Source organism: Panthera pardus, unplaced genomic scaffold, assembly GCF_024362965.1.
Source record: "Panthera pardus isolate Hobbes unplaced genomic scaffold, ASM2436296v1 HiC_scaffold_15, whole genome shotgun sequence".
Taxonomy (NCBI): Eukaryota; Metazoa; Chordata; class Mammalia; order Carnivora; family Felidae; genus Panthera; species Panthera pardus.
In genome coordinates, this window is record NW_026526710.1 from 15,791,617 (window position 1) to 15,819,118 (window position 27,502).

Here is a 27,502-nt window from a genome sequence, read left to right on the forward strand (position 1 = left end):
GGATGACTCAGTCGGTTTAAGCATCCAACTTCAGCTCAGGTCGTGAGCTCACGGCTCGTGGGTTTGGGCCCTGCATTGGGCTCTGTGCTGACAGCTCTGAGCCTAGAGCCTGCTTCGGATTCTGTGTCTCCCTCTCTCTCTGCCCCTCCTGTGCTTGCAGTCTGCCTCTCCTCTCAAAAATAAACAACAACAACAAAAAAATATTTTTTTTTAAAAACCAGGAAAGAAATGGAGTATGTAACTGTATAGGGAATTCAAGCTTTGAAAGCCAAACCACTGTAGTCTTGGAGTTCAAGAGAAAGCCTTTACTATGGGAATGCCTCTCCTTAGCAGCCCTACCCCAGACAGCATTTCTAACACAAAACTATACTCCTCTCCCAGAACTCTCAAGTCTGAGCCCAAAAAGAAAGAAAGGAAAAAGGTAGGGTAATGTTCTCCTCAAGCATCAAGGGGCCAATGATGCAGGGAGGGGAGGATGTTGAATGATGGAAGCAAGGCCTATTCAAAGCACACCAGAAGTCCCTGGATGAACTGGATTTCAGCAACCTCCCCTACCCAACATCTTAGCAATGCTAAATTCTTGCCCAATGATGTGAATTTGAACATGAGGACTCCCCTGAAACACAGTATTTGCTCTGGTTGGAGAGCAAACCTTGCTGGAAATCTCACAGCTCAGAAAGTCAACGTTTCTCTAAAGAATTGGGGTAGGCTCTAGAGTATGGCCTCTATCATGAATGCACCAGGGATATCAAGGTCTATATCCTGCAAAGTGACTGGGACACCAGGCCTGAGGGGCTTATCTCCTATGTCTGGGGACAGAGGTGAGCTCAAGCTCCAGGAAAACTATCAGGGAAACAACTGTCACTCAGGTAGCATAAGTAACAAGCACTGGAAAAGGCTGAGTATATGGATAATCCCACATCCTCAGCCCTCACAACCTGTTAGAAGCTCTAGCTCACTTCACCTAAAATCAAACTGTCTTTCTGCAAATCTGTTTCCCTTCCTAATTTTCTCAGGGACTACCCTTCTCTATCACCCCTGTAATCCATACTGAAATAATCTTTGACTTCTCTTCTTCCACAGAGCAAGTCAATCTCGGTACGTACATGCCCACACCTTCCCTTTGCCATTATTCTCACTAACCCAGTCTACTGCACAAAAATTTTTGCCAATAAATTTCCCAATATTCAAGGAAATCCCTTTATATTCCTGTCTTTCCAGGAAAAACCTCTGATTATGCCCTTAGTGCCCTCTTAAATAGTCTTGACCTCACCTTTCCATCTAACATCCCACCTTCATACATACACATATGTGGACACACAAACCTCTGCTCAGGTAAAGGAAAGAGACCAATGATAAGAGCCAACATTCACTAAGCACTTACATGCCAGATACCGTGCTAAGTATTTGACAAGTACTATCTCCCTTAATACTAACAATCTCCACTCTAGAACACAAGTGCTATTACCATCTCCATGTTACATGAAGAAACTGATGGTTATAGAGGTTGTATAATTTATGCAGGGTTTCAAAGCTAATTAGAAGTGGCCATGCAATTCGAAATCTTGCGTCTGGTCAGAGTACTTTACTCAACTGCTACATAACACCATCTCCCACATGGGCTAGCCTTGCAGGGAATAATCAGTTAACTTACATCAAGTCCTTCCTCTTTCCAGTATCATCTGTGAAAGGCCACTTGAGAAGAGTGAAGGCCACATCCAGTTGGAAGGGTTTCCCATGACTAAACATCAAGTAAGATGTTGCAGTCACATTTTTATCCATTTCACACTCAAAACCAAGCTCCCAAATAACCCCTTCTGCAGCTGCCTCACTGTACATAGTCATCTTCATTCAGTCCATCCCAAAACAAATTCTGACAATGACACGTGAACTGCATATAGCTGGCTGGCTTACCAGGTCCTTTATGCAGTTGAATTTACAAGGTGACACCAAGTTAAGATAAGTAAAGTTCCAGTTTGGGTGCCTCCATTTCCCTCCCCTGAATCCTGATCCACTGGCTGCCAAAGCCAGAAGGGGTCTCGGGTAGGGTGCTTAGTCATGGGGAAAGCTCTTGTGGTTGGCCCGGCAGAGGAGTAGGTTTCACTTCTTCACAATCTGAATGACATCCTCATCTTCCAACGTATGGTCTTTACCCACTTTTTGAGGATTGTGTTTCACAGACAGACCCCAGACCAGAGCGCTGTAGAGAAGGGAAATAAAAAAAATAGTCAGTGTAAATAATCACCTAGCTTCTACCCTATTTACCTGGATGCCACCTTTCTGCTCAGATTTAGCATTCTAGCTCTTAAGAACTATAGGCTTACAACAGCCAAAATCCCCTCTCCAGAGTCAAGGACCAAATTCAAAGCCCAGAGGTATTAGCTTTCCCGGCAGTATAGCACAATGGCACCTTCAGATACAAAGTGGCAAAAAATTTTGGAAGTTGTGTGGTTCCTCTTCTTCCAGAGCCAATTTAGGAAAGTCAAAGAGAAAAAACACAAATGAGAAATGTTACAAGACTAATTTAAAATTAAAAGGAAAAAATAAGGGTTATAGAAAAATACACTGAAATAATTCAGACTGAAAACTGATTCTTATACTGTCAGTTACAGACTGTTACCGAATACCAGTTTTTATTGGGTCTACTAAAACCATAAAGCACCTCCCTCCTCAGCCATGCTAGGAAAATTCTTCCTCCCTCCCAAGACACCGTAACTAGTATGTTCTCCTGATTTTTTGAATTTATGAAGATAATTTTTATCTACAGGCCTCCAATACTAAAAATTTGTTGTGCTAGTAACGGAAATTGAACAAAACATTAAGACCTGCCTCACAGAGGCTAAGAATTTTGTACCAAGCCATAGAAAAAGGTGGCCATGTTGTAATTATATGGTCTTTGCAACAAAACATCTTTAAAAACCTATGTTCCAAAAAGAAATCACTGAACGAGATTTCACTTTGTGGAAAACAGATAAATGACAGTTACAGATACAACACCATTAGTAAAACAAATATACATAAAATTTTTCAATGCACTAACAAGCAAGATAAATGCAAGGTGACCATTTTATAATCTTAAACTAGAAAACTAGTTTTTAATAATCATATTCAATGCCTGCGGCAATATCAGTGCCTCCTATTTTATTGATGGCAGTGTAAACAGGTTCAGCCCTTTTGGAGAGCAATGCACCAAAACATATCAAAGGCCATATTATTACTAATCCTAGATTAAAGTAATTAAAAGGGAAAGGTCTGTGTATGAAGACAAGAAAACTATGTAAAGTAGCAAAAAATACAAAAAACATGGTTATAAAAATGATGTGAATCTTGCAACACACAGAAAACACATAGTAAATGATCAAAGGAAATGTACATGTGGTCAAGGACATAAAAAGAATGCAACAAGGACAAATGTTATAATTAGTAGGCCTAAAGCTGAATTTTTATTAAGATGGTTAAAATGCTCTTTGTTTCATCATCAAAAAAAAAAGATGGGTGCCTTGGGTGGCTCAGTTCATTAAGCATCCAACTCTTGATATCGGCTCAAATCATGATCTCAAGGTTTGTGAGATCGAGCCCCGCATCAGGCTCTGCACTGACAGCCTGGAGCCTGCTTGGGATGCTCTTTCCCTCTCTCTCTGCCCCTTCCTAGTGCATGTGCTACAAAATTTTTTAACTTTAAAAGTTAAAAAAAAGAAAGAAAACAGAAAAATAGCAACCAAACAAAATTCTGTTTGGTTTTTTTATTTTTATTTTTTATTTTTTAAATGTTTATTTTATTTCTGAGGGAGAGAGAGACAGAGCACAAGCAGGGGAGGGGCAGAGAGAGAAGGAGATACAGAATCCGAAGCAGGCTCCAGGCTGTCAGCACAGAACCTGATGCAGGGCTCAAACTCACAAACTGTGAGATCATGACCTGAGCTGAAGTCAGATGCTTAACCAGCTGAGCCATCCAGGCGCCCCTCTATTTGCTTTGATAGGTCTCTTCTCCAAAATATTTTTCTCCTTCCTCATTTAATTCCCTGGCTAACTTACAGTTCTCTAGAGGCTTAGAACAGCGTCCTGCCACCATGGAAGGTAAGAATTATCTAGAAATCTATCACATTTGAAAATGGAAAATATCTAACTTCACAAGACTCTCCTGCATTAACTGAAATATATGCTAAAATATAATGGTTTGAGGATAGTGAAAATTAGCACCTGCACATGGAATTTAGTTATTTTGGATTAAAGGAATGTCAAGCTTAATAAAGGTCTTCACTCTTCTAATATTCTTAGGATCAGCAACAAGTATTTTTATTTATTTTTTTTTTTGTTTATTTTTCAGACAGAGACAGAGCATGAGCCAGGGAAAGGAAGAGAGAGGGAGAGAGAGAGAGATACAGAATCTGAGTCAGGCTCCAGCCTCTGACCTGTCAGCACAGAGGGTGACATGGGGCTTAAACTCGTAAACTGCGAGATCATGACCTGAGCTGAAGTCAGACATTTAATTGACTGAGCCACCAGGCACCCCAAGTATTTTTATTTTTTTAAGTATATTATTTTTTTTATTCTTTTACATTTATTTATTTTTGAGAGGTAGAGAGAGACAGAGTACAAGCAGGGGAGAGGGGGAGAGAGAGAGGGAGGCACAGAATCTGAAGCAAGCTCCAGGCTCTGAGCTGTTAGCACAGAGCCCACTATGGAGCTCAAACCCACAAAACGTGAGATCATGACCTGAGCTGAAGTCAGGTGCTTAACTGACTGAGCCACCCAGGCACCCCAAGTTTTATTTTAATTTCAGTCAGTTAACAGTGTCATATTAGTTTCAGATGTACAATATAGTGATTCAACAATTCATACATCACCCAGTGCTCAACAAGACAAGTGTGCACTCCTTAATCCCTATCACCTATTTAAAACTCATCCCCCCACCTCCTAGTCACCTCCCCTTTGGTAACCATCAGTTTGTTTCTTATAATTAAGAGTCTGTTTCTTGGTTTCTCTCATTGGTTTTGTTTCTTAAATTCCACATGAGTGAAATCATATGGTATGTTTTTCTCTTATGTCACTTAGCATTATACCCTCTAGATTCATCCATATCATTGCAAATGGCAAGATTTCATTCCTTTTTATGGCCAAATAATATTCCAGTGCATGTATGTGTGTGTATACATCTTCTTTATCCATTCATCAATCAATGGACAAAAAACAAGTATTTTTAAAATGTCATTATTTCCATATTTTCCTGATCTTCTACAATGATTTTCTATTTTCTTCAATTTTAAAACAACTTTTTAAATTTCAGCCCATAGAGTTGAAAAGAACTATTCATAGATACTGTAATCCAGTTAGTTAAAATATTTCTCATAGGGTTATAGGTTGCAATTCTGAACTACTACATATGTATATATATATGTATATATGTGTGTGTGTATGTATATATATATATATATATACACATACACACACACATACTAGAATTAAGTAAATAAGTAGATTAAGTAATGATAGCCAGGTTTCTCATGGTTGAAGAAAGATGTTAAAAATAAGAAAAAGGAAAAGGCTTTAAAACAAACCCTGTGGTGTCGAACTGGAATCAGAGGTAACCATATAAGCTCACAGGTTTTTGTTTTTTATTTATGTATTTATGTATGTATGCATGTATTTATTTATTTATTTACGAAAGAGAAAGAAAAAATGTGTGTGTGTGTTTGTGTGTGTATCAGCAGGGGAGGGGCAGAGAGAGGGAGACAGAAGCACCATCAGTGCAGAGCCCAATGCAGGGCTTGATCTCCGACCATGAGATCACAACCTGAGCCGAAACGAGAATCGGATGCTTAACTGACTGAGCCACCCAGGCGTCCCTAAATTCATGGTTTTTAAGATAAGGATGCGAGGGTGGGTAAATAGATGGATAAATAGGAAGGACAAGAGAGATACAGAAATAAAGATGTAAGCATGGGTTAGTATCCATACATACACTTCCTAGCTGTCTGCTGAAACGGCCTATAAACAATGACAGCCCACTAACAATGAACACACCTAGCACACACATCTTGTATACCAGGGCTTCTTGGAGAAGTGACTGATTCCAGGGGTGGTGCAGGGAAAAAATCATTATGAATCAGGAACATCTAGTAGTGCCAAAAAGTAAGGAAATGCTTAAAAAAAAAAAAAAGGCAGTTTACTAAAAACACAGGAGCCAACTGAAGGAGTTCCTAACTGCCAAACCTAGAACACTTTGAGTAACAAAATAATGGTAGTACTGGATTATGGCCCATGGAAAAAATACCCAAGAGCTCATACCAATATAATTATGAATTAAATTAATAGGAGAGAAGCAATAGCTCTAACTCACAGAACTCCAGTAAATAAATGTAAAATCAAAGAGGGAAATAAAGAATCACCATTAGACAAACAACACTGCAATAAAAGTTGCCGACAAGCTCCACTGATAGGTACTAAAATCAGCAAGAGAAACATGATTTGCATAGTCTCAGAGTAACTCCCCCAAAATATTTACCAAATACAAAGAAAGAAAAATACTATTTTTACAGTAAAGAATCCGAACCAACACCAACTTCACCAAGTGATTAAAGTAAATATCACTATCAATAGGATATACTGACATCATGATTCTTGTGATAGGATGCATTGAGGATATGTCATAGTTTTTGTGATATTCTTACCAAAAATGCGTGTCACTTCAGTCGTGAGAGAACACTGAACAAACCCAAAGTGAGGGACATTCTACAGAATAACTGACCAGTACTCTTCAATGTGCCAAGGTCATCAAAGACAGTGAAAGGCTAAAGAAATATTACTGGGAGACTGAAAAACTGGAAGACTAAGGAGAAGTAACAACTATATGCCACGTAGATTCCTGAAATACAAAATGGACACTGGTAGAAAAGGTATTAAAACTCAAATAAAGGGCACCTGGCTGGCTCAGTCAGAAGAGCATGTGACTCATGGGGCGCCTGGGTGGCTCAGTCGGTTGAGCGTCCAACTCAGGCTCAGGCCATGATCTCACGGCTCGTGAGTTCAAGCCCTGCGTTGGGCTCTGTGCTGACAGCTCAGAGCCTGGAGCCTGCTTCTGCTTCTGTGTCTCCTTTCTCTCTGCCCTAACCCACTCGCATTCTTTCTCTCTCTCTCAAAAATAAAATAAACAAACAAAAAAAAAACTTAAAAAAAAAAAAAAAAAAAAGAAGAGCATGGGACTCTTGATCTCAGGGTTGTGAGTTCAAGCCCCATGTTTGGTGTAGGATTACTTAAATAAAAAAAATAAATAAATCTCAAATAAGGCCTAAAAATTAGTTAATACTATACCAATGCTAATTTCTATTCCTGATAACTGTACTATGGTTATGTGAGCTGGTAACATCAGAAATGTGGTGAGGGATATAAGGAAACTCTTTACCTAATTTTTCAACTTTTCTGTAAGTCTAAAATTAGCTCGGGGTGCCTGGGTGGCACAGTCGGTTGAGCGTCCGACTTTAGCCAGGTCACGATTTCGCGGTCCGTGAGTTCGAGCCCCGCGTCGGGCTCTGGGCTGATGGCTCGGAGCCTGGAGCCTGTTTCCGATTCTGTGTCTCCCTCTCTCTCTGCCCCTCCCCCGTTCATGCTCTGTCTCTCTCTGTCCCAAAAATAAATAAAAAACGTTGAAGAAAAAAAGAAAAAAAAGAAGAAAAAGAAAAAAAGAAAAGAAAGAAAAAAGAAAAAAGAAAAAGAAAAAAAAAAAAGAAGAAAAAGAAAAAAAAAAAAGAAAAAAAAAAAGAAAATTAGCTCACTTAGCTCAAAATATAATGTTAGAGGGCGCCTGGGTGGCGCAGTCGGTTAAGCGTCCGACTTCAGCCAGGTCACGATCTCGCGGTCCGTGAGTTCGAGCCCCGCGTCAGGCTCTGGGCTGATGGCTCGGAGCCTGGAGCCTGTTTCCGATTCTGTGTCTCCCTCTCTCTCTGCCCCTCCCCCGTTCATGCTCTGTCTCTCTCTGTCTGTCCCAAAAATAAATAAAAAACGTTGAAAAAAAAAAAATATATAATGTTAGAATTTTTTTTTTTCAGCCTGTTAGAATTTTTTTTTTTCAGCCTGTATCAGCAATGAAAAGTATATGAAAGAGATTTAGGGAAATTTACCCATGCTTAAGGTTTAGAGTTGGTCTCAGTAACCACTGGAGGCCAATATGATCCTGGCAAGAAGAATTCACATTTGTGTTTGCCAAGAGGAACATGAATTAACAGAATAAAGTCAGAGCCCTTTGTACTGTCAGCTCTCCTGACCCGATGAGGCTTCTAGAGCTCTTCCTGCTCCAACTTAGCATGGTTTTAGGAAGACATTGCAGAGTTCTAACCAAGCAAGCATTTCAGCAGTTTCCCTGATGCCCATTTTCTTTAATGCTTTAATGCTTCTTTAATTCTTTCTTTAATGCTACCCTAAGAATTGGTAGTTAGTGGAATCAGTAGCTCCCATGGAAAAGAAGGCACTACATGCCCATGATACTCACTATTTAAATTCTTTGATAAGATTTTTGTGAATCTTCATGCAGAAATCCTCCACCGTGGTCCTAGAGTAAGGCAGTACCACTGGGGATGTATAATCTGGCAACTGGCCTTTGGGTTTGGTGTAACTAGGACAGAGAGGGAGCAGAGATTGCTTACTTCTTGGAACGTTTCATGTGTTAAATGCAAATCAACCCTCCATCACCCCTGAGAAGATCAGACACAGATAACTTTCAACTTGAGGAAGAAAGTGCCCACAATATGGCCTGGCACATGATAGAAATTAATATACTTGTATATTAATTATACAAGACAAATTATGTTAATGAGTTCCAGGAGGTATCATTTTAGGACAGTCTGGTTTAATTCCTACAGCAATATGACCCTTTCCACTAAGACTTACATCCTCACTAGCTTCAGATAGTCCCAGATCTTTTCCAATAGGTCGTCAAAATTCCAGCGGTGATGGGCAGAAATTGGGACACAGTGAGGCACCTTATAGATGATATCCAATTCCTCAATGGAGATCTGATCAATCTTATTCAATACATAAATACAAGGGATATAAACTCTACAGAAATAGAATAAAATAAGACATTAGTCTGGAGCCTTTGACAAAACTCTCAGTGTGATTATTAGCATCTCCTTGCTCAGGACCCCAAATCAGAGATTCTCAAGAGGCACGAGAGGCAGATCAACCCCTCAATCCCTCCCCATGAAAGGCTTCCTACTAAAATAAGGTCAAATGTCTGAAAAAGTAAACTATGGGTTGAGAAGGAACAAAACTCAGGCCCTAGTCTGAGCCATGCAGCTAATTACTGAGAGATCATACTGCAATAGAAGAAACACAAGCTTTGGAGTCACACAGACTAAATCTACTCCCACCTTTGTCACTTCCTAGATGTAAGTCCCTGGGAAAGTCTCAGAGTCAATTTCCTACAAAGTTGTTTTATGAATTATAAATGTAAATAAACTTTTAATAACATTTCATGATAATTTTTTAAATAAAAAACATAACATCTGGCAAAGTCACAATCCTAATGTCCAATCAATAGGGCAGCCAAGGCTACTAATTATTGATAGCAAGCCACAACTTCTCATGCTTCAAATGCCTCACTTATACAATGGCCTAACTCAAAGAATTAGCCTTTGCTTGTTTTCAAATGAAAATCAAATAAATCCATCCAACAAATAGAAACAAATGACCAGGAAAGCAACTAAAAAATATTATGCTCAATAAGAAACTCTTAAAAACTGAGAATAAACTGAGGGCTGATGGGGGGGTGGGAGGGAGGGGAGAGTGGGTGATGGGTATTGAAGAGGGCATCTTTTGGGATAAGCACTGGGTGTTGTATGGAAACCAATTTGACAATAAATTTCATATATTTAAAAAATAAAAGGAAAAAATAAAAATAAATATAAAATTTTAAAAATAATAATAAAATAAAAAATAATAAAAAATAAAAAATATTATGCTCAAATGCCAGGAAAAAATTTTACAGTAGCTTAAATTATTATTTAATTTAAAATACTAATAATAGTACTTTTTCATGAAATAGGGCTTTAGCTACATACCCTTAGGTTACCCTTAGAGAGAACAGATACAGCCCAGTATGTTGAGTTCTACAGGATAGCCTACAGGCTTTCTCAGATGGATTAATTCTGGGACAGCAGATTGTGAACTACTCCCTTCCACCATTGTATGACACAGCTTAGGGGACAACCTAGTTCACAGCAAGTAACAGAAATGGGGAATTTAACCATCATAACCAAATTTAAGAGCAAAGAAGGATGTTAGAAATCAAAACCAATTTTGGGGTGCCTGGGTGGCGCAGTCGGTTAAGCGTCCGACTTCAGCCAGGTCACGATCTCACGGTCCGTGAGTTCGAGCCCCGCATCAGGCTCTGGGCTGATGGCTCAGAGCCTGGAGCCTGTTTCCAATTCTGTGTCTCCCTCTCTCTCTGTCCCTCCCCCGTTCATGCTCTGTCTCTCTCTGTCCCAAAAATAAAATAAACGTTGAAAAAAAAAAAAAAAAATTAAAAAAAAAAAAAAAAAAAGAAATCAAAACCAATTTCAATTTACAAAAACCAAAATCAATTTACAGCTAACAAAACCAAGGCCCACTATTTATCTGAGATACTAGCACAGCTAGAGTTAAAATCAAGATATCCAGAATTAGAATATCCAGATTCATAATCCAATGTTTCCACTACAAGGCTTAAATTGAAACTCAAGCACCAGACTGTACATGTAGTCAGTACCTGTTTCCTTCCACCACGTCAATAAGGTCATCTGCTGTGGCATCACTACGCAGAGTCACATCAGCATTGTGAATTTTGTATTCAGCCAAAATGCTTTTCACAGTTTCAGCATCCAGCTCACTCTGAGGGCACTAAATGAGCACAGAAGACAGTAACTGGTCACAGAGCAAAAAAATCTCCCAAGAGTATCCATCATTGTACCCGAATAATTCTAGCTAAGGAGCAAGTTCATTTCTGAAGTCTGTTATCCTGGATGAGAGTAAATGACTTTTATTAGGAAATACTTGAAAACTAATAATCTTTCTAAACTCAAATGAAGGTGCTATAGACTGAATCACTCCCACCCAAATTCATATGTTGAAGTCCTAACCGCAGTATCTCAGAATGTGACCTTTAGGGTTAAAGATAGGGTCTTGAAAGAGTTAACTAAGTTAAAATGAGGTCATATGAATGAGCCCTAATTCAATGTGACTGATATCCTTACAAGAGAGGGAGATTAGGATACAGACACACAGAAGGAAGACCATCTGAAGACAAAAAGGGAAGACAGCCATCTACAAACCAAGGAGGGGCCTCAGAAGAAACCAACCCTGCTCGTACCTTGATCTCAGATACCCAGCACCTCTAGAATTAAGAGAAAATAAACTTTTTTTTTTAAATTTTTTTTTTTAACGTTTTATTTATTTTTGAGACAGAGAGAGACAGAACATGAACGGGAGAGGGGCAGAGAGAGAGGGAGACACAGAATCGGAAGCAGGCTCCAGGCTCTGAGCCATCAGCCCAGAGCCCGACGCGGGGCTCGAACTCACGGACCGCGAGATAGTGACCTGAGCCGAAGTCGGCCGCTTAACCGACTGAGCCACCCAGGCGCCCCAAGAGAAAATAAACTTCTGTTGTTCAAGCCACCCAATCTATATAGCAGTTTTATGGCAGCCTTAGCAAAAAATTCAGAAATAATATGAAATGTTCAAATTCAATTATGACAGGATAACGGGAAAGATCTTTTGGTCAGGACAGCTTAACTTTATGCTAGTCATATTATCTGGACCTCTAGAATGTTAAATGTTGTAGGAAATTCTCAGACCTCAATTATATGACTTAGAAGCAAGCAGCATGGAGCAAACTGATTACTCCTCCAATATGAAACATTTTCTTTACTTGGCTTCCAAGATTTCAAACTCTTCTGGTTCTCCTCCTTCTTCCTCTAAGAAGTCTTATTTGCTGGTTCTTCCTATCTCCCCAATCTATAATCATGGGGTGGGAGTTGGGGAGGAAGCTCCATCCCTGAACCTCTTTTCTATTTATACTTACTTCCTAGTGATCTCAGCTAAGCCCATGGCTCTACAGTTGCTAACCACCAAATTTGTACCTCCAGCCTTGATTATTCCTCATATGCCTATTTGATGGTAATACCTGGATGTCTCACTAGCATCTCAAACCGAATATCCTGATCTTCCCCTCCCCTCCAATCCTATCCTACCCAAAGTGCTACTATTTTAATAATAAGAGTCTATTTTTCCAGCTGAGGAAAAAATCTTATAGTCCTCTCTCTCACAACCCACATCCAAATCAGGTGTAATTCCTACCAGCTACTTCCAAAATCTTTTGACAACCAAGCACTTCTATCTCCCCCACTGTTACAACCCCACCAACACTCTCCATCCCTTTTCCCTAGTTTAATTTTTAGATTTATCATCATCTAATATACTGTATGGACTCATTAATTTTGTTCGTTACTTTTCCACACAGAATGTAAGGACAGAGATTTCTGTCTATTTTGCTCCCTCTTCCAACCTCCCTCCCTTCCCAACAAGGGCCTAAAACAACATTTTGCCCATGGTAGGCGCTCTATAAATCTGTGTTGAATGAATGAAAACACTTGATATTAGTAGCCATCTACTTTATGCAAGCATTAAGACTGGTCTATACTCCCATACCATACCAAAAAATAACCTAAAAGAAGAAATGAAGTTGCAAAGGTAAGTCTGAGATTGACTCTTGTCCTACTCTGTCAGTCATTACAAGGTTATTGTGTTACCTCAGTTAGTGCTAGAAGCCAGGTAATTTCCAAATGTCAACATCCTTCCACCCCAGTTCCTTCAGCAGCCTGTCCCACCCATGTCACCTCCACTTACGGTGGCTGTGAGATTAATGCCTCCTTTATCCTTCTTCTTAAAGCCAATGTTAGGGGGTTTGCTGTTCAAACGAATGCCAAAGCCTTCCAGCTCATTTTCAATTATCTTTTTATGCCCCAAAGGTTTCAGGACATCCAGAACAATCAGGATCAAGTTACATGTTCGGGCCACTGAAGAATGGAAAAAATAATTTATATGTAAGCAAAGGTCACTAAAGACTTAACTAAGCCAAATACTCAAAAGCTGGAGTATTGAGAGGGGTAGAATTCCATTCAGAAACAAAGGACTTTTTTTTCCTATTAATATAAAGACACACATGAAGTTCTTAAGGTTACCAAATTCGATCCCAGAAGTCAATTTGCAATGTATGCCTTGTTTTCTGCTGGTATCTCTAGAAGATGTGTTAACTTCTAGATACACTAGCAGAAAAACAAGTCAGAATGAAGATAAGAACCAGGCAATAACCTAAATCCCTGAAAAAGTTTAGAAAGATTTAAAACAGTAAGAATTCTAAAAAAGATCATCTGCTTAGCATATTTTTAGTCAACTTTATTACCAGCATAATTATATACACATATATTACATATATTATATATAATCAGTGTAATTTATAAAAAATAAACTGTGTCCATGTCATACAGTTTAATGACAAATATATATACCTATATGGCCACCATAAGCAAGCAGGATACAGAACATTTCCATCACCTCTGAAATCAATCTTCCTCTTGATTCCCATTCAACTACTCATCTGCTTTCTGTCACATAGGTTAGTTTGGCAATTTTTAAAGTTTCATATACATGGAATAATACAAAATACAGTCTTTTGTTCCTGACCGTTTTAATTTAGCATAATGTTTCTGATATTCATCCACGAATAACTTTTAACATATGATTCTATAAATAGTTAAAATTAGTAATTCAATATAAAGGTAGAATAAAAACACTTTCAAACATGAAAAAAACAAAAATTTACCTATCAATTTATCTTTTTTCTGGTAGTTTACTAAAGAATGTGCTTCAGCAAAACAAAAATGACCCCCAAAAAGAACACCGACTCTAGGAAACAGAGGATTCCACACAACAACACAGAAGAAAGTCTCAGGATGACAGCCATGCAAAAGAGTTTAGCACTGCACTATCCAGTATAGACTCCACTAGCCACCTGGGCTATTTAAATTTAAACTAATTAAAGTGAAAAAAAATTGAAATTCAGTTCCTTAGTCACATTAGGCACATTTAAAGCACTCATCAACCACACATGCTTAGGGGCTACCATACTGGAGAGCATAGATTCAGAACACTGCACTCCTGGACAGTGCTGATCTAGAAAGCAACCAATCCAGATTAAAGCAAGAAGACAGGGTGCCTGGCTGGCTCAGTCAGTAGAGCATGTGACTCTTGATCTCAGGGTTGTGAGTTCAACCCCCACCCTGCACGTGGAGCCTACTTAAAAAAGACAATAAAATTAAAAAGAAAGAAGACAGGGTACAGGACAGTAGTGTCAGGATTGTGGGGAAAGAATGAAATCAGTAACTCTTGAGCTATATTTAAGTATCTAGAAAAATACCGATGGATAAGCATTTGATCTGTTAGAATATTTGAAAAACAGTAGCAAACACAGAAATGTAAATAAAACAAAACAATTACTAACTCCATGAAAAACAAATTTCAAAAACAGATTCAAGAGAAAAGAAGCGAAGTCACAACACACTACTTATCTTAGCATTGAACAAAAGTTATATATTCATTACATAATAATGTAAATTACAATTGATAAGTTAACTACAAACTGTGATATAATTTCTTTGAAAGACAAGGGGTAGGTGGGGACCTGGCTGGCTCAGTCAGTGAAGCAAGCGACTCTTAACCTTGGGGTTATAAATTCAAGCCCCATATTAGGTGTAGAGATTACTTAAAAATAAAATCTTGGGGCCCTTGGGTGGCTCAGTCAGTTAAGCATCCAACTTCAGCTCAGGTCATGATCTCACAGTCCGTGAGTTAGGGCCCCATATCAGGCTCTCTGCTGTCAGCGCAGTACTGGCCTCGGAAAACTGTGTTCCCCTCTCTCTCTGCTCTCCCGCTCACACGCGCACCTCTCTCTCTCAAATAAACATTAAACACAAAAAAATTTTTTAATAAAATCTTAAAAAAAAAAATAGGAAAAGTTGTATGGAGTATAAGAGAGCTAATTCTCAACCATGACATGAAACCAACAGATGATATCTAAAATTAATTAATTAATCATGAAATGGCAATATAAGCATAATATTTAAAAATATGAAGGCAAGGGCACCTGGGTGGCTCAGTCAGTTGAGCAACCAACTCTTGATTTCAGCTCAGGTCATGATCTCGCAGTTCTTGAGTTCAAGCCCCACATTAGGCTCTGTGCTATTGGTGCAGAGCCTGCTAGGGATTCCCTCTCTGCCCCTCCCTAGTTCACACGTGTGTTCTCTCTCTCTCTCTCTCTCTCTCTCTCTCAAAATAAATGAACTTTAAAAAAAAAAAATGAAGGTAAAAAACAGAAAGAACCGTTGAAGAGTTGACAATATTTGCCAATGGGGAATGACGGTGGAGGTGAGGAGAGGTGGAGTAGCAGATTGTTGCAATTTATGACTGGCCTTTTATAACACTTTTACTTTTTTTTAAATGTTTATTTATTTTTGAGAGAGAGAGAGAAAACAAGCAGGGGAGGGGCAAACACAGAGGGAGACACAGAATCCAAAGCAGGCTCCAGGCTCCAAGCTGTCAGCATAAAGCCCGAAGCAGGGCTTGAACTCACAAACCACGAGATCATGACCTGAGCAGAAGGTGACACTTAACCAACTGAGTCACCCAGGCACCCCTGTAACATTTTACTTTACATAAAAGAAGAAGGAAAGACATGGGTGGAAGTCAGGAAACCCGAGTTCTAGTTCTGAATCCTTCTGAATCTGCCACAAACAGTGCTACACTGGACTGAAACACTTCACTTTTCCTGTCCTTAATGTTTCTCCTCAAATGGAGATCTGGATTGTTACTCTCTGAGGTCCCTTCAGGTTCTGACATTCTATTCCAGTAAGAAGTCAAGTAAAACTATGCCCTTCATTGTAGTAAAATCTCTACGTCCAACAGTCCCCATCTAAAGCAACAGTACCTGATAAACGGATGATATCCCAGAATGATGGCAGCCCTGGACCACTCACCTGCAATGACTTGACGGCCTCTGCCTTTCCCATCCTTGGCACCCTCAATGATACCTGGAAGATCTAGGAGCTGCAAGATTAAGGATGGGGAAAGGAGAGAAGGAAAAAAAAAAAACAAACACAAAAAACAGTCATAAATCTAAACAGATCAAATAGAATAATTTATTTTTCAAGTACCCAAAATATAAAGGATTCGAATCTGATCTTCCTTATAAGCTGTGTATTACTTTACTATGCATCCAAATGTCAGCTACAAGTTTTTTATATACTTTACATCTAGTTTAAAATGTCTAACAACCCTGAGACCAGGATATTGGCTGAGGTTCATACAGGTTAAGTGATTTGCCCAAAATCACAGTCCAAATCAAGTAAGATCTTAATTTTCTGAAACCAATATTGCACTGTATGTTGGCTAACTAAAATTTAAATCAAAAAAAAAAAAAAAAACCCTCACATTTTGAGGGCCAAACTCATTATTCTGCATTAGTATTCCCCTAATATTCCCCTTCTTTTCAGAAGGTTGAGCCCCCCACACCAATTCCTTACTGTAGACAATAGCCGGATCTTGATATTCACATGATACACTCAGAGCTTTGCCAATCTTCCAAATTGCCCAATTCACAAAAATTTCTGCAGTCATTCTTAAGCTGGTGAGCACAGAATAGTCACCTGTAAAACCTTTTTAAATGCAGATATCTGAGCCCCATCCTGCAAATTCTAATTTAGAAGAGCAAAGTTCACATGTTGATATGTACTTCAAAAGGCTCCATGGGTGACTCTGATGTGTGTTCCCAATTGAAAATGACTGCTCAAATGCCCAGAAAATGCAGTAAAGTAAAACTTCAGAGAAGTCCTACTGTGTATACCTAACAGTAAGAACATAAAAACCAACTTCATAGCACACAAATCAAATGCACATCTCAGCAAAATTGCAAACTATTAGTCACAAGCCCTTAAGAGTCCACTGAAAACAGTTAAGAGCATATACAAAATCTGAAAATACCAAGGGTCCACTGCATGGCCAATACTGAATTATCCACATAAATGGACAAGGAACAGAGTTGAAGCTCATCAAAACATCATTTAAAACTAGCTTTTGGGGCGCCTGGGTGGCTCAGTCGGTTAGGCGTCCGACTTCAGCTCAGGTCACGATCTCACGGTCCGTGAGTTCGAGCCCCGCGTCGGGCTCTGGGCTGATGGCTCAGAGCCTGGAGCCTGCTTCCGATTCTGTGTCTCCCTCTCTCTTTGCCCCTCCCCCGTTCATGCTCTGTCTCTCTCTGTCTCAAAAATAAATAAAACGTTAAAAAAATAATAATAAAAAAAAAAAAAACAAAAACTAGCTTTTGCTATAAGCCCATCTGACCTTATAAAAACATACTTCACATTAAATAAACCACAATGAAAAAGAATTCAGAAGGTGTTTAAACAGTTCAACTTTTCCTTTCAAGAACCTACTCAAATCTCCTCCCTATTCTTCACTACATAATAATGTTACCTTCTCTAAGACTAATGTAACACAACAAAATCCTCTCTCTTCACAAAAGATAATGCATGTTGAATACATCAACCTTGTCTTGGAAACTTTAGTTACTCTGATTTACAAGGCTACATGGGAAGTAATAAGCACACCAGATCTTGATTTCTAAACATCATTCTCCAATAAAAGAAACTAGACTTCCTTCAGAAGTGGTTGACTTCAGGGCTAGAGCAGGGAAAAAAATCTAAGATTAGCACTGTCTTGCCAAAAAATAAGTACTCTCAAAAAGATGGGGGCTTATGGAAAAGAACACAAGAGCCAACCTGAAGGAGATCCTAATTGTCAAAACTGGAACAATACGAGTAGTAAAATAATGGCAGTACTGGACTATAACCCATAAAATAAATATCCATGAGCCTACATTGATACATACTATTGAATAAATAAGACAGAAAAATTCTTCCAAACAGAATTCCAATTAAAAACATGTAGTAGGAAAGAGAAAAAAAAAGAATCACTATTAGGCCAGAAGCAGAGTAATAACTACTGCAGACAGGATCCACAGATGAAAGCTAAAATGAGTGGGCAAGTTTGAGAAACAGGATTTGTATCTTCTCAAAGTACCTCCCCCAAGATACTTATTAACTACAAAAAGAAAGGTAATAACTTTTTAAAAAAGAAAGATAATAGCTTTACAGTAGAGAAATCCTACAGATACTAATGTATTTAACCAACCAATGCAGGTCAGCAACAGCATTTAAAACATGTAATCCCAGGGGCGCCTGGGTGGCTCAGTCGGTTAAGCGTCCGACTTCGGCTCAGGTCACGATCTCGCCGTTCATGAGTTCGAGCCCCGCGTCGGGCTCTGGGCTGATGGCTCAGAGCCTGGAGCCTGCTTCCGATTCTGTGTCTCCCTCTCTCTTTGCCCCTCCCCCGTTCATGCTCTGTCTCTCTCTGTCCCAAAAATAAATAAACGTTAAAAAAAATTTAAAAAGAAAACAAAAAAAAAAACCATGTAATCCCATGATAAGATGCACTGAGAAGGACACACCATCACTTCAGGGCATTCTTGCCAAAAATACATTAAAACCTCAGTCTAATTATGAGAAAATATCAGACAAACCCAAACTGAGGGACATTCTACAGAACAATTACTCAGTACTCTTTAAGTGTCAAGGTCTTAAAGGACAGGACAGAGTAATTATTACAGACAGCAGGAGAATGAACAAAAAGAACTAAATGTACCATGGAATGAGAAGGCATTTGGTGGGAAAATTGGTAAAAATCTGAAGTCTGTAGTTCAGTGATCACTGCATCTATATTAATCTATCTCTAATAATTCTTCTGTGATTATGTAGAATATTAACATAAGGGGCATCAAGATGAGTGATACAAGAGAACCTCAAAATAATTACGCTGAATGAAAGAAGCTAACCAAAAGAGAGTACGTTTATATTTACACATGGTCTTATTTATACACAACTCAACCTGTAAACTAATCTGCAATGACAAAATATAAATAAGTAATTGCTTGGAGATGAAGGGGACCATGAGGGAGGGGGCATTTGGAAAATTCTGGGGTTGGTATGTTCATGATCTTGATTGTGGTGATGTTTTCACCAGTATATAGCTATGTCAAAACTAACTAAATTTTATACTTTATCTAGTCTATTGTATGTAAATTATACCTCAATAAAGAGGTTTGAAAAAACAAAAAGTTCATCATCAGTTGTTCCTAGAAATTAAGTCTAGAGTCTACTTCAACTCTCCCAAAGAGTCTATAATCTAACACTTAGTAAATCTTTCTGCTATATGTATTATATATGATATATATAATATATATAATTATATATTATACTTAATTATATAATTATAATCTAGTTATATATTTTACACAATATATATTCTATATAATTATATAAGCATAATATAATATACATTATATATATACATAACATAAGCAAAAGGCTTTACTATATACACTGAACCTCGCTGATGCTATCAAAAACTCAAAAGGAAAATCCATCTGGATAATCTAAAACTCTTAAACATAGAATATGACTATATTATCATATAAAAGAGCATCTGAAAGAGAATATTACACTGAGAGAAAAGAACACAAGTTTTCTACCTATAGCAGCTAAAACGCAGGGGAAAATTTATTGAGGCCCTAGAAAAGTAAAAACAACTTAATTTTAGCTTGTCTTGAGAGGGAAATACCTTTAAGGTTAGAATGAACCATTTAAATGTGGCAACTAAATTTCAGACAATATCAAGGCACATTTAGGGTGATATGGCTCTAGACGTGGCAATCAAATTTCATTCAATAAAATAACCCATGCTTAACATATCTGAATTTCATATTACAACCAAGAGATAAGAAAAGAATAAATATTTGTTTAAATCATGAAACTGTAGGATTTTAAGAATTCAATGTTAAACTAATTCAAACTCAAATGCCTTTAGAGGTTAAAGCAACTAACTTAAATATGCAAATCAATTATATACATAGAACAACAGGAGTGCTAGGGACACTAGCAAGGTGAAAACAAGCCCCATAATTTTAAAAACTGAACATCCTCTCTGCAGGCTAATTTCCACCTATGTGATATATCAATTTTCTTTATAACATCCCTGGTAAGTGGTGGTTCAGTCACCTACAGACGTAGTAATTCTTTGTCTCAGGAGGTACCATTCCATTTTTAGACACCTTTACTATTAAAAAACATCATCCTTCCTAACAAAAAACCCAGAAATCTCCCTCCTTATAATTCTTAGTAGTAAATGGTTCTAATTTTGTACACCTCTCCCTTCCAAGTCACAGATAATGAGTGCTCTGCCACAAAACAACCAATTTAAAAAACATTCGAGGGCAGTCATCTTAATCCTGTTGTGTACTCCTTAACTTGGTTTCTGGAGAAAGTCAGAAGGGAAGGAAAAAGAGAGGAGAGTGCATAGGCAGAAAAGAAAGCACCATGCAAAAAAGGGGGAAAACACCTAAAAGGTCAGGAGACACCGAAATGAATGCTTTGTGGGAAACACAAGTAAAGAGAGGGGCTAAGTAACTCTTTATTCTGATACACTCAGAAGCCCTAAAAGAGATGTCAATGGCATCTCATCAGGGAAGAGGTTATTCTAGGAGCTGCCAAAACTGTGATTATCAGTAAGACTCTGAAACAAGATGCAATCAAGCAGTGGTCCAGATATGCCCAAGCATCCTCACTCTTATTATATACATTTGAACATGGAGTACCAGAAAGATCTGCATGGGCACCTAACCAGCAGGAAAAAAAAAAGCCATTGAAAATACTACCAGGTGGAACTCCTGGATGGCTCAGTTAAGTGTCAATTTAGGTTCATGTCATGATCTCAAGGTTCATAAGTTCATGCCCTGCATCGGGCTCTCTGTTGTCAGCTGTCAGAGCCTACTTCGGATCTTCTGTCTCCCTCTGGATCTGCACCCGCCTCCCCACCCCGCTTCCCCGCCCACCAGCTAGTGCTAGCACACACACACTCTCTCTCTCTCTCAAAAATAAATAAACATTATGGGGCACCTGGGTGGCTCGGTCGGTTAAGCGTCCAACTTCCTCTCAGGTCATGATCTCACTGCTTGTGAGTTCAAGCCCTGCGTCGGGCTCTGTGCTGACAGCTCAGAGCTTGGAGCCTGCTTCAGATTCTGTGACTCCCTCTCTCTCTCTCCCCCTCCCCTGCTCATACTCTGTCTCTCTCTCTCAAAAAATAAATAAACGTTAAAAAAAATTTTTTTTTTTTTTTTGGGGCGCCTGGGTGGCTTGGTCGGTTAAGCGTCTGACTTCGGCCCAGGTCATGATCTCACGGTCCGTGAGTTCGAGCCCCGCGTCTGGCTCTGTGCTGACAGCTCAGAGCCTGGAGCCTGTTTCAGATTCTGTGTCTCCCTCTCTCTCTGCTCCTCCCCTGTTCATGCTCTGTCTCTCTCTGTCTCAAAAATAAATAAAGGTTAAAAAAAAAAATTTTTTTTTAATGTTGATTTAAAAAAAAAAAAAATTTTTTTTTTTAATAAATAAACATTAAAAAAAAGGAAAGAAGATATTACCAAGATACTGGTCCCTTCCTACTTCAGATTCTATAATAAAGAAGTATGAATACACTTTACAACTCTCTGCATAGCTCAGCAAGAGGGAAAACAAATGCTTACACCAAGAGTTCCCTAACAATGAGCCAAGGTACTCTGTGGCACCACAGAGAACTCAGAGTCCCATGGGATATTCTAAATTTTCAAGAGAAACAGCAATTCTTGATATATGTCAGACAATGAGGAAACTACTAGCTCCACATACTTCACAATTTCAACACTACAGCCTACTACACTGCTTTCAATTATGTCAGATCGAAATTTTGGGAAGTTAGATTTTTCATCAGTGGCTATAATAAAAAGCACCACACAAAAATCAATGTGGAAAAGGAAACAAATGTGGTGGTATCCAATCTGATTCCATGGTTTGAGAAGTTATGTGGTACCCAACAGTGCACACATCCCATTAATAAATAACTGTAGCTGTAAGGACATAAATACTTAGGTTGTTGCTTGGACCTAACAAACTGAACAATTAGGTATTTATTTTGGCCTGGAGTACCATGAAAAATTACTGAGAGAAGAAAAGTTGTCAGGAAATAATTACTAAGACACTAAGGGTGCTGTGAATCAAGCAAGTCTGGGAACCTCCAGCCTAGATTCAAATGTCATAGAATTCAGAATCTTAAAAAAAAAAAAAAAAAATTAGAATCTTGCTTTCTTAGCTGTGCAGCCAACAAGAATATGTTCCGTTATATCTTACATTTACGTACACCTTCTTCCATACCCAAAGGAACTCTTCATTCGGGAGCCCTAAATCTACCATCTATCTAAGAAAAACTCAGGACACTAACTTCATCAGGCCTCACAGATAAGAATTATCTTCCAAAAAGGATTTTATCATGTTATTTCTTTTTTTAAAAGCTTCTGATGGTTCCTAGCTACATATAAGATAAAATTCAACTTCCTTAGCAGGCACAGAAGGGCCTTCATAATTAAGCTCCAACCTACTTTTCCGGATTCAGTTTCTACCACTCCTGTCTACACCTAAGCTTGCACCACAGCAAGCTATTTACCATTATGGCTGCCTGAAATTGCGCTTTACCTTCTCTGGCTGATAAAATTCTACTTGAACTTCAAGACCCACCTCCACTGTCATTTTCTTTTTTTTTTTTTTTTTAACGTTTATTTATTTTGTGAGAGAGAGAGATAGTCAGTCCAAGGCACAGAGCCCAACATGGGGTTCAATCCTACGAACCATGAGACCATGACCTAAGCCAAAATCAAGAGTCAGACGCTCAACCGACTGAGCCACCCAGACACTCCTCCATTGTCATTTTCTACACGAAGCTTTTTTAGTTCTACCAGACCTTCCCCCAATATACTCAGGTGAAAAAGCAGTCCCTTCTTTCTATGTGTTTTGACAGAAACTATCCCACTGTATTACTGTCTGTATGTACTATTCTATCATGTTTGCTAGATAGAAAGGGCCTAGTAGTTCAAAGGTTAGGCCTGGCATACGCACAGCTTCCCATAAGTGCTTTTTAAATTAACGAAAGACTGGATTTCTTCCCTTCTGTGGCCTGCAGGCCTGACTCACCTGGATCTTGGCACCTTTGTATCTGATGACACCAGGCACAGTGGTCAGAGTAGTGAACTCATAAGCTGCCACCTCAGAATATACTCCCGCCAGGTTGCTAAGTAGTGTTGACTTCCCCACTGATGGAAAACCCACAAAACCAATTCGAGCATCACCTGTCTTGGCCACATCAAAACCTAAAACATCAATAAATATCAAAAAGAAGAGGAAAGTTATCTCTTAAAATGTTGAGATTCAGGTAATTCCTTTCACATTCTAGTAGTCTATCCATCTAGGACATATTTCTCCAGCTTTCTACAGTTTACCTTTCCAGAACTTAAGCACACAAAATTTTCCCTAGAGCAATTAACATGGAATATTTACTTAGAAACTTTATTCTTCACTGTTATATACATTTCTAGCACCCATAGTATTTTAGGCTCGAAGGTTATATAATAATTGATCTAAAAAATGGGTTTCTTTTTTGTCTTACAAACTCTAAGAACTGTATGATTAACTAGGTTTGCTTTTCTTTTCTTTTCTTTTTTTTTTTTTGGTAATGGCTGCAAACAAGTTCAAAGGCAAATTTATGGCCCTCCTCTAGGAAGTGTACAGACTTTATGACATTATTTTTGGTCCCAATTTTATCTCTCTTGGCTTCAACTTATTCTTCCTACTTACATTTCCCTTTGCACCAATATCCTTATTTTTTATTTTGTTGATGTATGTATGTACATATTCCTGTAAGCCAATGAAAACCTCTTTGGGATCAATACAAGATATACATAAGGGCTCCTGTCTGGCTGTCTTTTTTTCTTTTTTAAACCTTTTATTGAAGCATAAAGATACACATAGAAAAGTGTCTGATTATCACAAGGCAAACCAGCTAAGTAATCAGCATCCACCACAAGAAATCATATTCACCATCTTCAGAAGCCCCCTCATCCCCCAATCCTGCTATTACTGACAAAAGAATAACTGCCATTCTGACTTCTATGACAATAGATCAGTCCCATTTGATTTCTCATTTTGGTCCAGCATTCCATTTTATAAATATAATATATCACAATGTACTTAACTATTCTGCTGTTGATGGTCATCTGGGAGTTTTCTGCTTGGGATTAAGAACAAGTCTGTACATTTCTTTTGATGACTTATGTATGCATTTTTGATAGGCTTGCCCCCAGAAGTAGAACTCCTGGGACATAGGTTATGCCTACATTCTGAGAAAAGCATACATACAATTCTTGATGTTGGGGTCGTGAGTTCGGGCCCCATTGGGTGTAGAGATTACAAACATAAATAAATAAACTTTAAAAAAAGATATATAGGGGCACCTGGGTAGCTCAGTCGGTTGAGCGATCGACTTCAGGTCAGGTCATGATCTCATGGTTTGTGAGTTCAAGCCTCGTGTCGGGCTCTGTGCTGACAGCTCAGAGCCTGGAGCTTGCTTCTGATTCTGTGTCTCCCTCTTTCTCTGCCCCTCCCCCACTCATGCTCTGTCTCTCTCTGTCTCAGAAATAAACATAAAAAATTTTTTTTAAATAAAAAGATATATATAGAACACTAGTTCATTACCTAGAAAATACTCATTTGCCTTTGAAATCAGCAGACTGAAATAAGCACAGCTCAAGAATTTAGAATTAGAAAATACAAATCTACCTTGATAGACTTTTTTAAAGATTTTTGTTTTAATTAATTACTTATTTGTTTGTTTGTTCTGAGAGGGAGAGTGAGCAAGCAGGGGAGGAGCAGAAAGAGAGGAGAGAAAGAATCCCAAGCAGTCTCTGCAGTGTCGGCGCAGAGCCCGATGTGGGGCTTGAACCCACAAACCGTGAGATCATGACCTGAGCTGAAATCAAGAGTCGGATGTTCAACTGACTGAGCCACCCAGGCACCCCTAAGGTTTTATTTTTAAGTAATCTCTACACCCAATGTGGGGCTCAAACTCACAACCCCAAGATCAAGAGTCACATTCTCTACTAACTGAGCCAACCAGGAGCACCTACTTTGATAGAAATTTTTTAATTATTTTTAAACCATACAGCTATATTATTTTGATAGAAAATACACCAAAAAACCCCAAACCAAAACAAACCAATGCTTAAGAAAAACACAAACCTTCTCCTGGCCCACCACCACCACCACCTTTGGGGGTAATGAGTTCTCTACGAAGCTTAGCAAGGCGAGCCTTAAGCAGCCCTAGGTGGTGTGCTGTGGCCTTGTTCTTTTGAGTCCGAGCCATCTGTAAGGGAGGAATCACAGTCATAAATCAGAAGCAGTTCCCACAGGGTAAAATATCCAGAATGAATGCTCCCTCGAATCTGAATGATTTTTTTTCCAGATCCTACTGTCAGTATACCCATTTTAGTCAGACTTTAAAAAGGGGGGGGGGGGTGTAAAAATCCATTCTCTTCATCATCCAGCCCATTCTCACTTCAGAACAAACAACTGAGGCCCAAAAAGAAGACATGACCAAGGTCATTACAATTAGCATTCACAGATCAGACTAAAACTGAGCTGTGGATTCCTTTTCCAATGCTTGTACCTGATATGCACCGTCTGATACAGGGTCACCACTTTCCCGATTTTAAAGAGCTCTGAGCACTTCAGACAATACAATCACATAGTAATTCGTGTGGAATCAACAGCTACCACAGATGTTATCCCAGATCCATTCCCGGGAGCAATACTCTGGGAAATTCAGCCATCAAGTAGAGATTGGGGGAAAGGGAGAAGGGTTTTGAACGCTGAAGAAAGATACTGAACGAAGTACGTGAGCTGGTCAGGGCTGGACCACAGAGAGGAAGAGGATTCGGTGTTGACCACAGAAAAGGAAGACTGAGAGGAACGATGTTCGGACAGGAGCCGAACACTGGAACGGGGTACCGACCAAGGTGCAAGGTCCGAGCTAAGGGGAGGCGGGGGGCTCCGGCGGAGGCTGAGGGGAGTGGGGGGACACGGGGCCGGGCTGAGAGGAGTCGGAGAACGCAGGCCCGGTCCTGACGCGGCTGAAGGGAGTACAGGCAAGGGCAACACTGCCGAAAAAGGAACGCTCCGAGGGAGAGTGAAGCGCCAGCTGTGCCCATTACCTCGGCTTCGATCTCCGCGATCTTGGCTAAGGTGCTGCTCATGGCGGCGAGTCACCCGGGGGGGCGTAGTGGCCTGCACACAGCCTACCTCCCCTCACACAGCAGCCTGCGGACCTGCTAAGGCCACCAGGCGTTACTGCAGCGCGCAAGCGCGGTACTTCCTACTTCTCGCGAGAGACTTCGCGCAAGGTTCACCGCGAGATGTACAGCTTAGGGTAATCTCCTCCCCTTCAATCAACCCCGCCCCGTCCCGCGAGCCAGCGCGGTGTCATAGAGCCCGCGAGAGCGGGGGCCAGAGAGGCCGACCTGGTCTGTACCTCCCCGAGCGCGCGGAGGGTCGCGCGCCGCTCGGCCCCGCCCCACCGGTCCTGCGCCCACGTACTCTTCCGCGCCCGGCCCCCCGCGCGTGGTGTGTGATAGTGGCTTCTGGTTACTGCCGGACAGAGCCGCAGCCCTCCGACCTTGGGCGTCAACGCCCGGCGTGAGTGAAAAGCTCACTCAGACCATCTACTTCTCTTCCTCACCAGCACCTACGGGTCCGGAGGCCCCTTTTCACAGCTGGGGACAGACCCCGGCGAACCCCTCGGCCTCCTAGGTTGAATAGAGACTGATCTTCGGCCTGTCTCGCCCTCTTGGAAAAAGAAAATGCCCCCTTTCAGTCATTCAAAACTATATTTAGGTGTCTTGTTTTGTCTGTCCCTAACCCCGAGTGCAGTGTGTGGCACATGGTGAACCTGCAATAAGTGCATGGTTGAATGGATAAATGTCAGTACCAGTGTTTGTAACATAGCTTGTAATACTGAAAACTATGAAACTATGTTAAAGGCCTATCAGTAGGGAAATGGATAAATAACGTAAACACTATTTGAGCCATTAAAACGGATCTGTGAGGTCTGACTGGAAAGATGTACGGGACATACTGTTTAAAAATGAATAAATAACCACCTACGTTGTGATCCCATTTATGTTATTTTTTTAAATGAGGTGTTTATATAGGTATACGTGTATGAAAGTGCATTGTTTAAAGGTCTGAATAAAAGGATACAGTCTCAAGCTCCTAACAGTGGAATGGGATACAAGGAGAGAGGAAGAAAGACTTTCACTTGTTATTCTACATCTACATCTTTTGAATTTTTTAAAAAGATGAATGTTATGCATGTATTACTTGTGTAATAATAAAATTAAAAATTGCAAAAGACAATCCTCTTCCCTGAATGTCTTGTGCAGAGGAAGCCAGGACAT

General features: G+C 39.6%; 1 protein-coding gene across 1 annotated transcript; it reads right to left on the reverse strand.

The window, feature by feature from the left end:
- Window positions 1-1,565: 1,565 nt before the first annotated feature.
- DRG1 (developmentally regulated GTP binding protein 1) lies at window positions 1,566-26,410 on the reverse strand. The gene is made up of 9 exons (XM_019426741.2): window positions 26,261-26,410; window positions 25,290-25,413; window positions 23,190-23,365; window positions 16,062-16,131; window positions 12,877-13,046; window positions 10,742-10,872; window positions 8,884-9,051; window positions 8,486-8,608; window positions 1,566-2,200 (listed from the first exon to the last, which is right to left on the reverse strand). Exons 1-9 carry the CDS (start codon window positions 26,300-26,302, stop codon window positions 2,101-2,103), a joined length of 1,104 nt encoding a protein of 367 aa, XP_019282286.1. The 5' UTR covers window positions 26,303-26,410; the 3' UTR covers window positions 1,566-2,100.
- Window positions 26,411-27,502: the final 1,092 nt, after the last annotated feature.

Excerpts from the sequence above, each read along its gene's own strand:
- DRG1 (XM_019426741.2), bottom strand. The coding sequence starts at position 26,302 with ATGAGCAGCACCTTAGCCAAGATCGCGGAGATCGAAGCCGAG. Across the intron at positions 13,047-16,061 it reads AGGCCGTCAAGTCATTGCAG|TGGCCCGAACATGTAACTTG; the intron begins GTGAGTGGTCCA and ends TCCATTCTTCAG. Across the intron at positions 10,873-12,876 it reads GCATTAATCTCACAGCCACC|TGCCCTCAGAGTGAGCTGGA; the intron begins GTAAGTGGAGGT and ends GTGCTCATTTAG.